Here is a 14171-nt window from a genome sequence, read left to right as displayed (position 1 = left end):
AAACAGCTGGAACACGTGACCTCCGCCTCTGCTTCTGGCTAGCGATTGAATGGAGGGGCGGGGAGAATTCACCGCCACGCCCCTCGAGCCACGCCCCTTCCCAGTCGCTGCGTTCCTCGTGGGAAAATACATTAGAAGCGCAACTTATCCACGCGTGGAAAGTAGTGCAATCAACTCCCGCGGGACTAATCCTTATTTCCATTAAAAAAAAGAGTCACTATTTACTCATTAATTTATGCAAGTCTGATCAATTAAATAGATGTATTTTATTTTATTTAATCAATAATAAATAAAAGAGATAATTGTTACCTGTTGTAAGAATAAGATTTATTGCCAGTTTCAGGTCTTTGATCTTTTATAAAGATCAGCTGATTAGGCCATCAGTGTATACGACCGGATGGTGTGTGTCACAAAGGATCACAAAAATAGTGGGACTCCTAGAATGTTCAACGCCTGCCGTGGGCAACCTCACAAAATGGTGTCCAAAGTGGACATGAGTGGAGCATATCAGAAAGCTAAGCTCATATTATTACAGCAGCAAGAATGTCATTTGCCCAGAATTGGAAAAGGAGTGAAATTCCAGTAGAAAACGAGGTAATAAGGAAAATTTGGGAATGCGCAGAAATGGATAAATTAACTTTGGAAATTAAAAATAAAGACCAATCAGGTTACTACAAAATTTGGAATAAATTTTATCTTTGGCGGGAACAAAAGGAAGGTCTCTATTAGAATTTATAGATTGGTTGATTGTTCTAAGTATTGTATTATATATAATCGATATGTATTTTAAGTGTATTTTATGTGTACATATACATATGTGAATATTGTAGACAAGAAGGTATGTCAGTCCGTTTGTACCGTGTCCGATGTTTTAAATAATAAATTTAATAAAAAAAGAAAAAAAAGAAAGCTAAGCTCCAGAGACCCCTTTTTATTTCCTGAACAGGCTTCTGAGTTTGGCACTTGGCTTTTCGTTTGATGTTTGTCTGTTAAGAGGATTTTAAGGCATTAAATAAGGATTAGACAAGGTGTTGACTGATGTCCAGACACAGCCAGGATTTAAATAATCTAGCCACAGACACAACAATTCGGAAAGGGAGTCAGAAAAATGATGCCAAAGAGACATCCCGTGATGCTTATGAAATGTTTATTTTTAAGCTCGCCACACTTTTTGGCTGAGAAAAAAAAAGAAAGAAAGAGGTGGTTATCTGTAAAATAAGTAACATATTTAGTTTAGACAAAAATAGTAACTGCAACAACAGCCACAGTAAAAATTGTAACAGAACAGAATTGTTTACAGCAATAGCCACAAATATTCAGGATATGTTTGTAAATTATAACTATTTGTGGCTACCATGATTTTTTTAAATTATTATTTGTGTGTCCATAACAGCATAACAACAAGGGACGTGGTGGCTCAGTGGGTTAGGACGCTGAGTCTGTCGATCAGAAGGTCAGCAGTTTGGCGGGTCGAATCCCGAGTGCCGCGTAACAGAGTGAGCGCCTGTTACTCGTCCCAGCTTCTGCCAACCTAGCAGTTCGAAAGCACGTAAAAATGCAAGTAGAAAAATAGGGACCACTATGGTGGGAAAGTAACAGCGTTCAGTGCGCCTTTGGCGTCTAGTCATGCCGGCCACACGACCACGGAGACGTCCTCGGACAAGCGCTGGCTCTTCGGCTTTGAAACGGAGATGAGCACCGGCCCCTAGAGTTGGAAATGACTAGCATGCATGTGCGGGGGAACCTTTACCTTTACCTTTAACAACATGTTCAACAGTGTAACTAAATTTCCACTAAAACAGAAGAAATGCATGGAGGTGGCTGCCGTCATAAATTAGACACGATTACAGAAAATTTAATAACCCCTCCTTCCTTCCAGCTCCTACTCTACTCTACTCTACTCTACTCTATTCTATTCTATTCTTAGGAAGTATTTACTACTCCTTTCCAAAACCTGTCCTGGCACTTCTTCACTCAACCTATTTAATTATCATTGTTCAGCCAGCTTAATTCATAGAACAGGTTACTCTATAAATCGCTATTTGCAAAAACGATTGGGTTCTTAGGTTGGAAGATAACTTCAAATTAATTTCCTTTGGTTCTTCCAAGCTGACTTTAAGGTTGGAGGTGTTTCTTTCCTTTGACAAGTTTTCCCACGATTACTAGGTACTTAGGCTGATCCTAGGCTGCATTAACAGAGAGATAGAATCAAGATCACATGAAGTGTTAGTACCACTTTATAAAGACCCGTTAAGGACAAACCTGGAATACAGCATCCAGTTTTGGTCATCACAATGTAAAAAAGATGTTGAGACTCTGGCAAGAGTGCAGAGATGAGCAACAAAGATGATTAGGGGGCTAGAGGCTAAAACATATAAGGAACGGTTGCTGGAATTAGATAGGTCTAGTTCAGAGGTCTTCCAACTTGACCCTTTGATGGCTTCTGGAGACTTCAACTCCCAGAATTCTTCACCCAGGCACGCTGGCTGAGGAATTCTGGGAGTTGAAGTCCACAACCCATCCAAGAGCCAAGTTGGAAGAGCCCTGGTCTAGTTGAATGAAAAGTAGGATTAGGCGCAGGGGTAGGCAAACCTTGGCTCTTTGATGACTTGCGGACTTCAAAGGGGGAGGGCGTTCTCTGTGGGCGCGCCAGAGCTGTGGAACCGCTTGCCGGTTGAGCTCCGGATGGCCCCCGACCTTCACTCCTTCCGGCGGGATCTAAAAACTTACTTATTTGAGCAATCCGGCCTGGTTTGATGGGGTTGGGGTTGGGGTTTTTAACATGGTTTTAATTATCGTATATATCAGGCATAATATTTAATTGTTTTTTTTAAACTTTTGTACTTTGTTTTTTAATAAGTAAGCCGCCCTGAGTCTTTGTAAGCCGCCTGGTAAGTAAGTCTTTGTAAGCCGCCCTTGTAAGCCGCCCTGAGTCTTTGGAGAAGGGCGGGATATAAATGGAATTAAAATAAAAATAAATAAATAAATAAATAAATAAATAAATAAATAAATAAATATTTATTGCCCTGTACACCGCCCTGAGTCCTTCGGGAGAAGGGCGGTCTACACTTTTAATAAATCAATACAATTTAATAAATAAACTCCCAGAATTCCTAAACTCAGCATGGCTGATTCAGGAATTCTGGGAGCTGGAAGTCCCGCAAGTCGTCAAAGAGCCAAGGTTGCCTACCCCTGGACTAAGGGGGGTTGACAGGATAGCAGATCTCCTCCGTCATCGCTTCCCTCCGCCTCCCCTCCAGGCTCGGTCCCCAGGCTGCGGGGGAGGGAGTGGGCAAGTGGGGGGGGGGGCGCTGGGCGGCGGCTGACCCACTAGGCGGCGCCCGCCCGCCTCTCGCGCGTGTACCTGGCTGCAAGGCAGCGGCTCGGGCTGGGCTGGGCTGGGCTGGGCTGGTCGGGGGCGCGGACGGCACTGCCCTGGATGGCCCCCGCCGGCCGGAGGGGCTGAGAAAGGCCCGGGTGGGGGGCGAGCGGGTGGGGCATGAGCCCCTGCCCGTCCCGCCTGGCCCTGGAGCCGCGCCCGCCCCGCCGCCCTGCCCTTCCCTTCCTGGCGTCGGGCCTCCGCGCGGGGCGGCGGGAGGGATGCGCCCGCGGCCCCCCGGGCAAGGGCGTTTGAAGGGCCCGCTTGAGCGCTATGGATGCCGCCGCCGCCGCTTCCTCCTCCTCCGCCGAGCCCGCCGAGGCTCCGGCCCGACGGCCTGGCCCGGAGCCCCCGGAACCCCCGGGCTTCAAGGCGCCGGCCACCTTGCTGGATGGCGAGGCCGCCCTGTCCGGCGAGGGCGCCTCGCAGCCGCCCACGCGCAAAGGCTCGGCGGCCGCCAAGGGCGAGATGGCGCCGGCCCGCGTGGCCGAGCAGATCGTGGCCGCCGACCTGGCCTCGGCCGCCGCCGCCGCCGCCTCGGGCTCGGGCCCGGAAGAGCCGGGCGGCACCTTCGTGCGGCGCCAACTGGGCGCCCTGCTCCAGCCGGCCGTCAACAAGTTCTCCCTCCGCATGTTTGGCAGCCACAAGGCGGTGGAGCTCGAGCAGCAGCGGGTCAAGTCGGCCGGCTTCTGGATCATCCACCCCTACAGTGACTTCAGGTAAAGGGGAAGGACTCCTCGGCCCATGGGGCACTCCCCGCTGGAGAGCCCGCGGGGCCTCGGCTTGCTCGGCCGGGCGAAAGAATCGGCGGAGGCGGCGCTGTCCGCGGTGCTGAAAGTTCTCTCTCTCTCTCTCTCTCTCTCTCTCTCTCTCTCTCTCTCTCTCTCTCTCTCTCTCTCTCTCTCTCTCTCTCTCTCCCTCCCTCTCTCTCTCTCTCTCTCTCCCTCTCTCTCTCTCTCCCTCTCTCTCTCTCCTCTCTCTCTCTCTCTCTCTCCCTCTCTCTCTCTCTCTCTCTCTCTCTCTCTCTCTCTCTCTCTCCCTCTCTCCTCTCTCTCTCTCCCTCTCTCTCTCTCTCTCTCTCTCTCTCTCTCTCTCTCTCTCTCTCTCTCTCTCTCTCTCTCTCTCTCTCTCTCCTCTCTCTCTCTCTCTCTCTCTCTCTCTCTCTCTCTCTCCCCCCCGTCCCATGGTATCCTTGCTGGATGCACTACAATTCCCATCTCCCACTGGTGCTTTTTTTTTTCCCCGGAGAGGCCACTGGACTTCCTTGGCTCTGAAGACGTTTCGCTTCTCCTCCGACAAGAAGCTTCTTCGGCCCTGACTGGCTGGTGGGGAAGGGAAAGATTTATATGCCTTGCAGACAAGCTGGTCATTTGCATCCTTTCAGAGGGTTGTTGAGGCCACTTGGAGGTTTACCTGTGTCCTCGGCGTCACCTGAGTGGGGCAAATGGGTGTGGAACACAATCCTTTCAGCAGCTCCAAGAAGGCTCCACCCCCATTTGCAACCACTCGGGACACAGACAAACCTCCAAGTAGCCTCAACGACTCTATAAAAGAAGGCAAATGACCAGCGGTCTGCAAGGAGTATAAATCCTTCCATTCCCCCACCCTCCAGTCAGAGTGGAAGAAGCTTCTGGGAGGAGAAGCAAAATGTCTTCCAAGAAAGAACGTCCAGTTGCCTACTGAAAAAGCATCTTTGGGACAACCAGGACCTGGATCTCCATACACAATTCCCATGGGTCACGCCTCGGACAAGGCGGAGGAACTGCTGGGCTGGGAATGGCTGGTGGGAAGTTATTTTCTGGGGGGAAGTTATCCAGGTCTCTCTCTCCTTCCTCTGGGTGAGGGCACTCTGGTGAGAGTCTGGTGGGAGTGGTCAACCTGGGCTGTGCATTGTCTTAGGGACAAGGGTCCAGTTGAGCAGGTCTGATATAGATGGCACCCTCATTACCAGTTTTTTGGGGGGGTTACTTTGCTTCTTCCTGTCCCTCAAGGGGACGGGAATCCTCTACCGGTAGTTCTCGACTTAACGATCACATCCTGTAGATTAGCATTTCTGTTGCTAAACCAAGGCGGTTGCTAAGTGAGTTGCGCTTGACCTACGACCTTTTCTGCTACGGTGGTTAAGCGAATCACCGTTGTTAAACGAATCACAAGGCCGTTAAACGAATCCGGCTTCTCCCATTGGTGTTGCTTGTTGGAAACCAACTGACCCAGGGACGCCGTGAATGTACGCCAGTTGCCAGGCACCCAAATTGTGGATCGCACGACTTGGGGCGTCGTAATGGAGAGGAGGGTTTGTCAGTCACTTTTTCCCCCCCCAGCACTGTTTCAACTTCCAACGGTTGCTAAATGAACGGCTGTAAGTCAAGGACTATCTGTATTTAAGCAAACGTGATGCTCTTGTTTGGGGTTCATTTTGTTTAGTCCGTGTTGATCGTCCCTTTCAAAGGCAACCAAAGTCCTCCTTAGCAAGGCACTTCTGAAATCATCTGGGGGTCCTGTTCGAAGACACACACACAGACACACAAACACACACACCCTGATGGTCAGCTAAAGGCCTATCTTGCAAGGCTACTGTGAAGATAACAATGAGTCTTTCATCCTAACTTCAAACTCTGTGGGGGAAACACACAATCATTGTTCGTTGCACTAAAAAGCCTCCGTTTACTCTCTGAGTAATTATTAATTGCAGCCACTAAGAAGTTTCAGATGTAGCTCAAGAGAGGCTGTACCTTCAGCAAATAATTCACGATAATGTCTTGCGAGGGACCAGCTCATCGTGATACAGTGATCAAGTTCAGACATGATCTTAAGCATTTCTGGACCTTCTTTGACTTGGGATTAATGTCATGATGAGAGAGAGGAAATAAATGCTAGTTGGTTTTCAAACCACTGAGGTTAAAACTGACCCACACTGTAGACTGTCTTGCTTGGCATTTAAAAAACAGAAAAACAGAAGATAATGCAGCTCAAGCTTTTCCCTGGAGAACCGTCTTTGGTCAAAATAGACTATTATGGGCTGGAAGCATGCATAGCTCAGCTGCCATTCTGGAAGTTATAGGGGGAAATAATTCCTTTGGAGAATAGCCTGACTGCTTCTTCTTTGGGGCAGCCCCTGAGATATTGGAAGGCTGCTATCATCTCCCCCCTCATCCTTCTTTTCATTAAACTAGACATTCCCAATTCCTGCAAACGTTCTTCGTAGGTTTTAGCGTCCAGTCCCCTGATCATCTTTGCTGCTCTGTTCTGCACTCTTTCCAGCGTCTCGACATCTTTTTTACATGGTGGTGACCAAAACTGGATGCCGCCTTCCAAGTGTGGCCTTACCAAGGCATGATAAACCAGGGTGTTTGTACGCGTGTTCGAAACGAGGGAGCTGTGTAAGATTGGGCTGGCTTTTGCCAAGCAAGGGCAAAACGGATCGGAAAGCTCCGCCAGCTTCGCAGAAAATGTAGCTTGGATAGGCAAAGGGGGTCATTATCCCATAAGAAGCTATTTCCTTTGCTCAAATCACTCCATATGTTTCTCAGCTTGTACATCGATCAGGGACAGATGGCTTTGTGGGAATCGGATAGAGTTTTTCGGTCTTTAGGATTCAACGTGGAATACTGTATGATTAAACCCGTGGATTACATCATGATCTTTATTGGATGATCAACACTCAGCCAGGGCCGGGCAGAATTAAGCTTTTGAGCTCTTGATGGGTGTCCACGAGAACAAATCAGCAGAGGCCTTTTCATTTTGGCGTCGACGTGTTTTGAGTTTTAAAAAAGAGACGAACCCGGTTTAATTTCTGCTTTCGGTGATATTTGTCTGATGGGTTTTTCCTTCGTTTTGCATCAAAGAGTAAAGGGGGGGGGGGGAAAGAGTTCATTTTTTTTCCTCCTGGATTCATATCTCCTTCAAGAGAGAGTAGGATTTTTTATGGTGCCCCTGAGGTCAGGCAGAGTGCAATTGTATCCATACACTGTCCAGTTTTTTTTTAGATTAGATTAGATATTAGATTAGATAACCTTTATTGTCATTTTGTCCTGTGGGCACAATGGCACACATTAAAAATGAAATTTAGTTGCTTCCTCTCAAAGTGTACATTTGTACACTTTAAGCCTCTCTTGCCCAGAGGTGAGAAACCTTTGCCCCCCCCCCACCAAAAAATGGAATTAAAAGTTTAGAAGAGAGAGTTAGAAATGGTGCAAAGTCTTTGGCTGAAGGCAGCCACACCCTCATATTTCAATTTCATTTTCTCTAGAGCTCCTTTCTGGATCACGTTGCCATGTAAAAAGGTAGTGAGGGGTAGTGGTTAAGGGGTTGGACTAAGAGTTCTCAGCAAAAACGAGTCCATAGCTGGCTTCCCTGAACAGCCACTGTGTCCATTTTACAACCACCGCATTTACTTAATGACCACCGCCCCCCCCCCAAAATTCATAAAATCCGGTCGGCCACACGGAGGACCCCGTTTTATGACCATTGGCTCCATTATGGTCATAAACTGGGGACTTCCTGTACTGAGTCCCGAGGTTGATCACAAAGGCTCAGCCGGAGCCTCATCTCCTGGGCCAGAGCCAGACTCTAAATCATGGCTGATAACAAACCCGGTTTGAACGATTCTCGCTCAGGTGAGGCTGACTGATCCAGCCCCGTTTTGGCTTTTTTTTTTTTGTTTTTGGTTTTTTTGCCTTCCAGGTTTTACTGGGACTTGATCATGCTGCTGTTGATGGTTGGGAACTTGATCATCCTGCCCGTCGGGATCACTTTTTTCAAGGACGAGAACACGCCCCCCTGGATCGTCTTCAACGTCCTCTCGGATACCTTTTTCCTGGCCGACTTGGTTCTGAATTTCCGCACGGGGATTGTGGTAGAGGACAACACCGAGATCATTCTGGACCCCCACACCATTAAGATGAAGTATCTCAGGAGCTGGTTCCTGGTGGATTTCATTTCTTCCATCCCGGTCGATTACATCTTCCTCATTGTAGATCTGGAGACGCAAGTGGATTCGGAAGTGTATAAGACCGCCCGGGCGCTCCGTATCGTCCGTTTCACGAAAATCCTTAGCTTGCTACGTCTTCTTCGGCTCTCTCGCCTCATCCGCTACATTCACCAATGGGAAGAGGTAAATCTCCCGTAGGAAAGGCAGGGAAACGTATCTCTGTTTTTTATCCTGTGGTCATAAATGTGATTTTCAATAATAATAATAATAATAATAATAATAATAATAATAATAATAATAATAATAATAACAACAACAACAACAACAACAACAACAAACAACAACACCATAATAATAATAATAATAATAATAACAAACAATAACAAAAAACCCTAATAATAAATAATAATAACAACCAAACAACAACAAACAACAAAACCATAATAATAATAATAATAACAAACAATAACAAAAAACCCTAATAATAAATAATAATAACAACCAAACAACAACAAAACCATAATAATAATAATAATAATAACAAACAATAACAAAAAACCCTAATAATAAATAATAACAACCAAACAACAAAAACAAGAACAACAATAATAATAATAATTCCAAAAAAAAAAGAAAGTCCAGTTGCCTTGGGAAAAAGCATCTTTGGGATAACTATGACCTGGAGCAGGGCTTCTCAACCTTTTCACCCATTGTACCACTTTTAGGATATGGCAACATCCAAGTACCACCAGTCGCCTAGCTCCAGCCCTCTCTCGCTTAGGCTTGTGCGGTGCTGCCAGCAGTTCATCTCATTCCCCTCCCCCGCTACCACTTTTCTAGGATGATCGCGTACCACCAGCCAGGTGCCAATGTACCACAGGTGGTACCCTGGTTGAAATAGCCCTGACCTGGAGGAAGGAAAATCTCCACGGTCATTGTCCGAAGATGACCTGTAAACCACGCACAGGAAGAACGTGGGTTCGATCAGCTTACCGTGTCCCCCTTGCGTTCCCAGATTTTCCACATGACCTATGACCTGGCCAGCGCCGTGGTCCGGATCTTCAATCTCATCGGGATGATGCTCCTCCTGTGTCACTGGGATGGCTGCTTACAATTCCTGGTCCCCATGTTGCAAGACTTCCCTGAAGACTGTTGGGTTTCCATCAATCACATGGTGGTGAGTTGTTGCTGTTTTTCCCCCCTCCTCCTACATCTGTCGGACAAAATGGGCCAGGGTGAGCAGGCAGGAGAGAGTCCCGCCATTCTGCGAAGCAGAACAGAAATAACTTTTGAGACTCGGTGGCAGGAAAAATCAGCTTCAAAAAACACACCGGTGAGTTCCGCTCTCTTTTTTTCCTCCGGCCCCTTCAGAACGACTCTTGGGGAAAGCAGTATTCGCACGCTTTGTTCAAAGCTATGAGCCACATGTTGTGCATTGGCTACGGGCAGCAGGCCCCCGAGGGTATGACCGATGTCTGGCTGACCATGTTGAGCATGATTGTGGGTGCCACCTGCTACGCCATGTTCATCGGCCATGCCACTGCCCTCATCCAGTCGCTGGACTCCTCCCGGCGCCAATACCAGGAGAAGGTGAGCAGATTTCCACCGGGGGGTTGCCAAATTCTGCGGCTTGCCAGTGCTAGCTTCTCTCTGGCGAGATGGAGAGAAAAAAAAACCTCCAAAACATTTGTCTCCATTGGTATTTCATTCCGAAGATTAAAATCCAAAAGGAAAAGGAGGGGGGGAAAAATGAACGGAGGCAAAAACTGAAACTCTTTTAAAAAGACAAACATATCTATCATCCCCCCCCCAGTTGAATAGATAGATAAGTACAGTAGATAAGTAGAGAGATGGATCTAATTAATTTGGGGAGATGTTTCTCTTGGCTGAATGTAAGCTTTTTCCGTCCCTCCATTTCTAGTATAAGCAAGTGGAGCAGTACATGTCCTTCCATAAGTTACCGGGAGACACGCGTCAGCGGATCCACGAGTATTACGAACACCGATACCAGGGGAAAATGTTCGACGAAGACAATATTCTGGAAGAATTGAGCGAACCGCTAAAAGAGGTACAAGCCACGAAGGAAAGGCAATTGCGCTTAGTGCAGGCTGGCCAGTTTTGCAGCAAGTTCTGTTTTTAAATGGTTTTAAATGTCAGAAATGGGATAGGGTTTCCTCCCTGAACAAGGGGTTGGACTAGAAGACCTCCAGGGTCCCTTCCAACTTCTTCTTCTTCTTCTTCTTCTTCTTCTTCTTCTTCTTCTTCTTCTTCTTCTTCTTCTTCTTCTTCTTCTTCTTCTTCTTCTTCTTCTTCTTCTTCTTCTTCATCATCATCATTATTATTATTATTATTATTATTATTATTATTATTATTATTATTATTATTATTATTATTATTAATTTCCAGCAGCACTGATAAGATTCTAGTTGTCCAATTGGGTTCTTCTCTGTCCCAATGTGCTTCTGTTTGGGATAGGAAAATTTTATCCATTTGCTTTCTCTTTTTTTTCTTTTTTAACACACAATATTTTTGATCGGGACAAATGCAGTATTAGATCTGGAGAAAACATTGTAAGAAAATATTGTAAGTGCCCCGGTTGTCTTTTTATAACGCCCAATTCGCCCCGATCGGAAGCCTTTTTTTTTCCCCCTCCCCTCTCTCCTCTGTCAGTTCCTGATTTTCTTCTCCTTCCTTCGGAATTCCGTCCCTCCTTCAGGAGATCATCAATTTTAACTGCCGGAATCTGGTGGACAACATGCCTCTCTTCGCCAACGCGGATCCCAACTTCGTGACGGCGATGCTGACCAAGCTGCGCTTTGAGGTCTTCCAGCCGGGGGATTTCATTATCCGAGAGGGAACGGTGGGGAAGAAGATGTATTTCATACAACACGGCGTGGTCAGCATCCTGACCCGGGGCTCCAAGGAAATGAAGCTTTCGGACGGATCTTATTTCGGGGGTAGGTTTTTCTTGCAGGGGGGGAGGGGGAGGAACGACGAGATTTTGAACGGCTTCTCCGAGGGGGCCTGTCAAGAGGTTTGGCTCTTGCAAAGGTGTCTGTAAGTCTCTCTCTCTCTCTGTGTGAAAGCCAACTGGGTGACTTTGGGCCCGTCACCGGGAGCTGGTGAGTTCTAGTTCCGCCTTAGCGTGACAGTTGGCTGACTGACTTTGGGCCAATCACCAGGAGAGGGCGAGTTCTAGTCCCGCCTTAGGCACGAAAGCTAGCTAGCAAATCTTCAATAAATACCTTGAAGTCAATAAATAATAATAGAATAGAATAGAATAGAATAGAATAGAATAGAATAGAATAGAATAGAATAGAATAGAATAGAATAGAATAGAATAGAAAATATGGAACGGAACGGAACAGAATAGAATAGAATAAGAGACAATGGAATGGAATAGAATAGAATACAGAATAGAATACAGAATAGAATACAGAATAGAATAGAATAGAATAGAATAGAATAGAATAGAATAGAATAGAATAGAATAGAATAGAAGACAATGGAATGGAATAGAATATACAGAATGGAATAGAATAGAGTTGGGAGGGACCTTGGAGGTCTTCTAGTCCAACCCCACCCCCGCTTAGGCAGGAAACCCTGTGTTCTTCTTCTCCTTTGCCCCTGCAGAGATCTGCCTTCTGACCCGGGGCCGTCGCACGGCCAGCGTTCGGGCCAACACCTACTGCCGCCTGTATTCCCTTTCCGTGGACAACTTCAACGAAGTCCTGGAGGAATACCCGATGATGCGTCGAGCCTTTGAAACAGTTGCCATGGATAGGCTGGACCGAATAGGTGAGGGGGTGGAGGGATGGAGGACTACAGGGCCCGTAGGTTGTCTCGCTGGGCCCATGAGACTCCTCACAAAATCAGTGAAGTCCCAACAAAGGAGAACCACTGCAGGAGAACCTCTGAGGGGATCTTCTGATAGATGCTGAGGAGATGTTAGCTGTTCAATCCTGCTCTGAGCTGATCTCTCCTGCTGATGTATATGTCAGAAATTTCCTTCTTCTCCTCCTCCTCCATCCTCGTCTCCTTCTCTGTCTCCTCCTTCTCCTTCCTCTGCTCTTTCTCCTCCTCCTCCTCCTCCTCCACCTCCTCCTCCATCCTCATCTCCTTTTTCTCCTTCTTCTCCACTACCCCTTCTTCTTCTTCTTCTTCTTCTTCTTCTTCATCTCCTCCTTGTTCTCTATCTCCATCTCCTTCTCCTTCTCCTCCACCTCTTTCTTCTCCTCCTCCTTCTCCATCCTCACCTCCTTTTTCTTCTTCTCCACCTTGTTCACTATTCCCATCTCCTTCTTCTTTGTCTCCTCCTTCTTCTCCTTCTCCATCTCCTCCTCCTCGCCATGCCAATGCAGTTCATCTCCATCTCAAGCAGCTCTCCCAAGTTTCGTCCGCACTCCAGTGTGGCCTCTGATCCTCTTTTACGTCCACCCACAGGAAAGAAAAACTCCATCCTATTGCGGAAGAGAGCGGAGCACAGTTCCAGCACGGTCAACAATGAGATCATCCAACAGATCGTCAAGCATGACCAAGATATGGCACACAACATCCAGGACCTCCAGCCCATGACTGCCGGCCGGGAGCTGAGCGGCAAGCCGGTTATCTGGGAGCCACTGGTCCACGCGCCGCTGCGGACTGCGGCCGCCACCACCAGCGTGGCCATCGCACTGACACACCAGCAAAGTCTGGCCACCCACATCTTCCTCCCCCCTTCGTCCATCTCCAGCCCCCTCTCCCCCGACTCGGCTGCTCTCCTGCACCACCCCCGCCGCTCTCAACCCAGCCTGGGGTGTTCCCGGCCCTCCTCCGTCAGCTCGCCTGCCTCAGGGGCGCAGTCCCACCTCCAGACGCCCGCAGCCGGCTCGCCGTGTTCTCCCGTGGTTCAGTGCATGTCCCCCTTGGGGAGTACACTGGGCAAAGGTCACGTCCCGCCGCGGCCTGTTCAAAAGGGGGACCCCATCCCTGGAATGAGCCAGCCTCAGCTGTCCAAAACGCGGGGTACATCAGTCTCCACCTCTCTCTTGCAGCAGGCAGCACACAGCACGTCTGTCCCGCCAGGACGAACTCTGCACTACAGCCTCTCTCGGGCCACCGGCTCCCATATTTCCCTGTTCTTGCAGCCTCAGCAGATGGTCAAACATCGGAGTTCCCAGGGTCTTTCGGCAGGATGTCTCACGCAGGACGTCCGGCCGCTTTCGGCTTCTCAGCCTTCCTTGCCAAACCGTCTCGCCCAACCCTTGGACATGGGGTCGTCCCAGCAGGCCCGGAAGTCAGCCAGGAACATCACGTACCGTTCCTCTCCGTCGGTTCCCGGTCTGTTAGGGAAAATGAGCACGGGGGCCGCTGGGCAGCCTGGTTCCTCCCAGCAGGCCCCTTCAGGGTCCAGCCGGTCGGTGAGTGGGGCCACCACCCCTCAGTCGCCTGCCTCCGCTCCGCGGCACGGCACGGCACCTTCCCGCAAGGGCTCCGTAGCATTCAGTCCTGACGTCAACACGGGGAAACCGAAGCTGCCGTCTCATATGTGAAACCAGGGTAAACACAGAGCTGCTAGTCCCTTCGTGGGCAGGCCTTGGGGGCTGAGCTGGGGTGGGGGCAAGGAAAGAGACACGCCGCACAATCCTGAGGGCAGATCTCCAGGCCTGGCCGAAGTCTGTCGGAGGGGGGGCTAGGAAGCATTTCTACACGGAGATCCGACAAAAGAGGAGCAGACACCATCAGCTACCCAAGATACGATCAACACGTCGGCTAGCAAATTCCCTCGGGTAAAACAAAGGCTGACCTGTCCATCATCGGCTTTGTAACACTTGCTCACAAGTGTGTTTTGAACCCTTCCTCCGAGACGCCCGTCGGCCTACG

The 14171-nt window shown here is 48.5% G+C and overlaps 1 protein-coding gene across 1 annotated transcript; it reads left to right on the top strand.

Annotated features, from left to right (window-relative positions):
* Positions 1-3808: 3808 nt before the first annotated feature.
* On the top strand, positions 3809-13840 carry HCN3 (hyperpolarization activated cyclic nucleotide gated potassium channel 3; the record flags this gene model as incomplete). The annotated part of the gene is made up of 8 exons (XM_081340264.1): positions 3809-4098; positions 8063-8492; positions 9325-9486; positions 9681-9899; positions 10231-10377; positions 11026-11266; positions 11943-12107; positions 12753-13840. The coding sequence occupies exons 1-8, from the start codon at positions 3848-3850 to the stop codon at positions 13838-13840; spliced, it is 2703 nt and encodes a 900-aa protein (XP_081196390.1). The 5' UTR covers positions 3809-3847.
* Between the last annotated feature and the right edge of the window lie 331 nt (positions 13841-14171).

Source organism: Vipera berus, assembly GCF_964194415.1.
Source record: "Vipera berus genome assembly, chromosome: 16".
NCBI lineage: Eukaryota > Metazoa > Chordata > Lepidosauria > Squamata > Viperidae > Vipera > Vipera berus.
The sequence above is the reverse complement of the archived record's forward strand: the minus strand, read 5'-3'. Positions and strand labels throughout refer to the sequence as shown.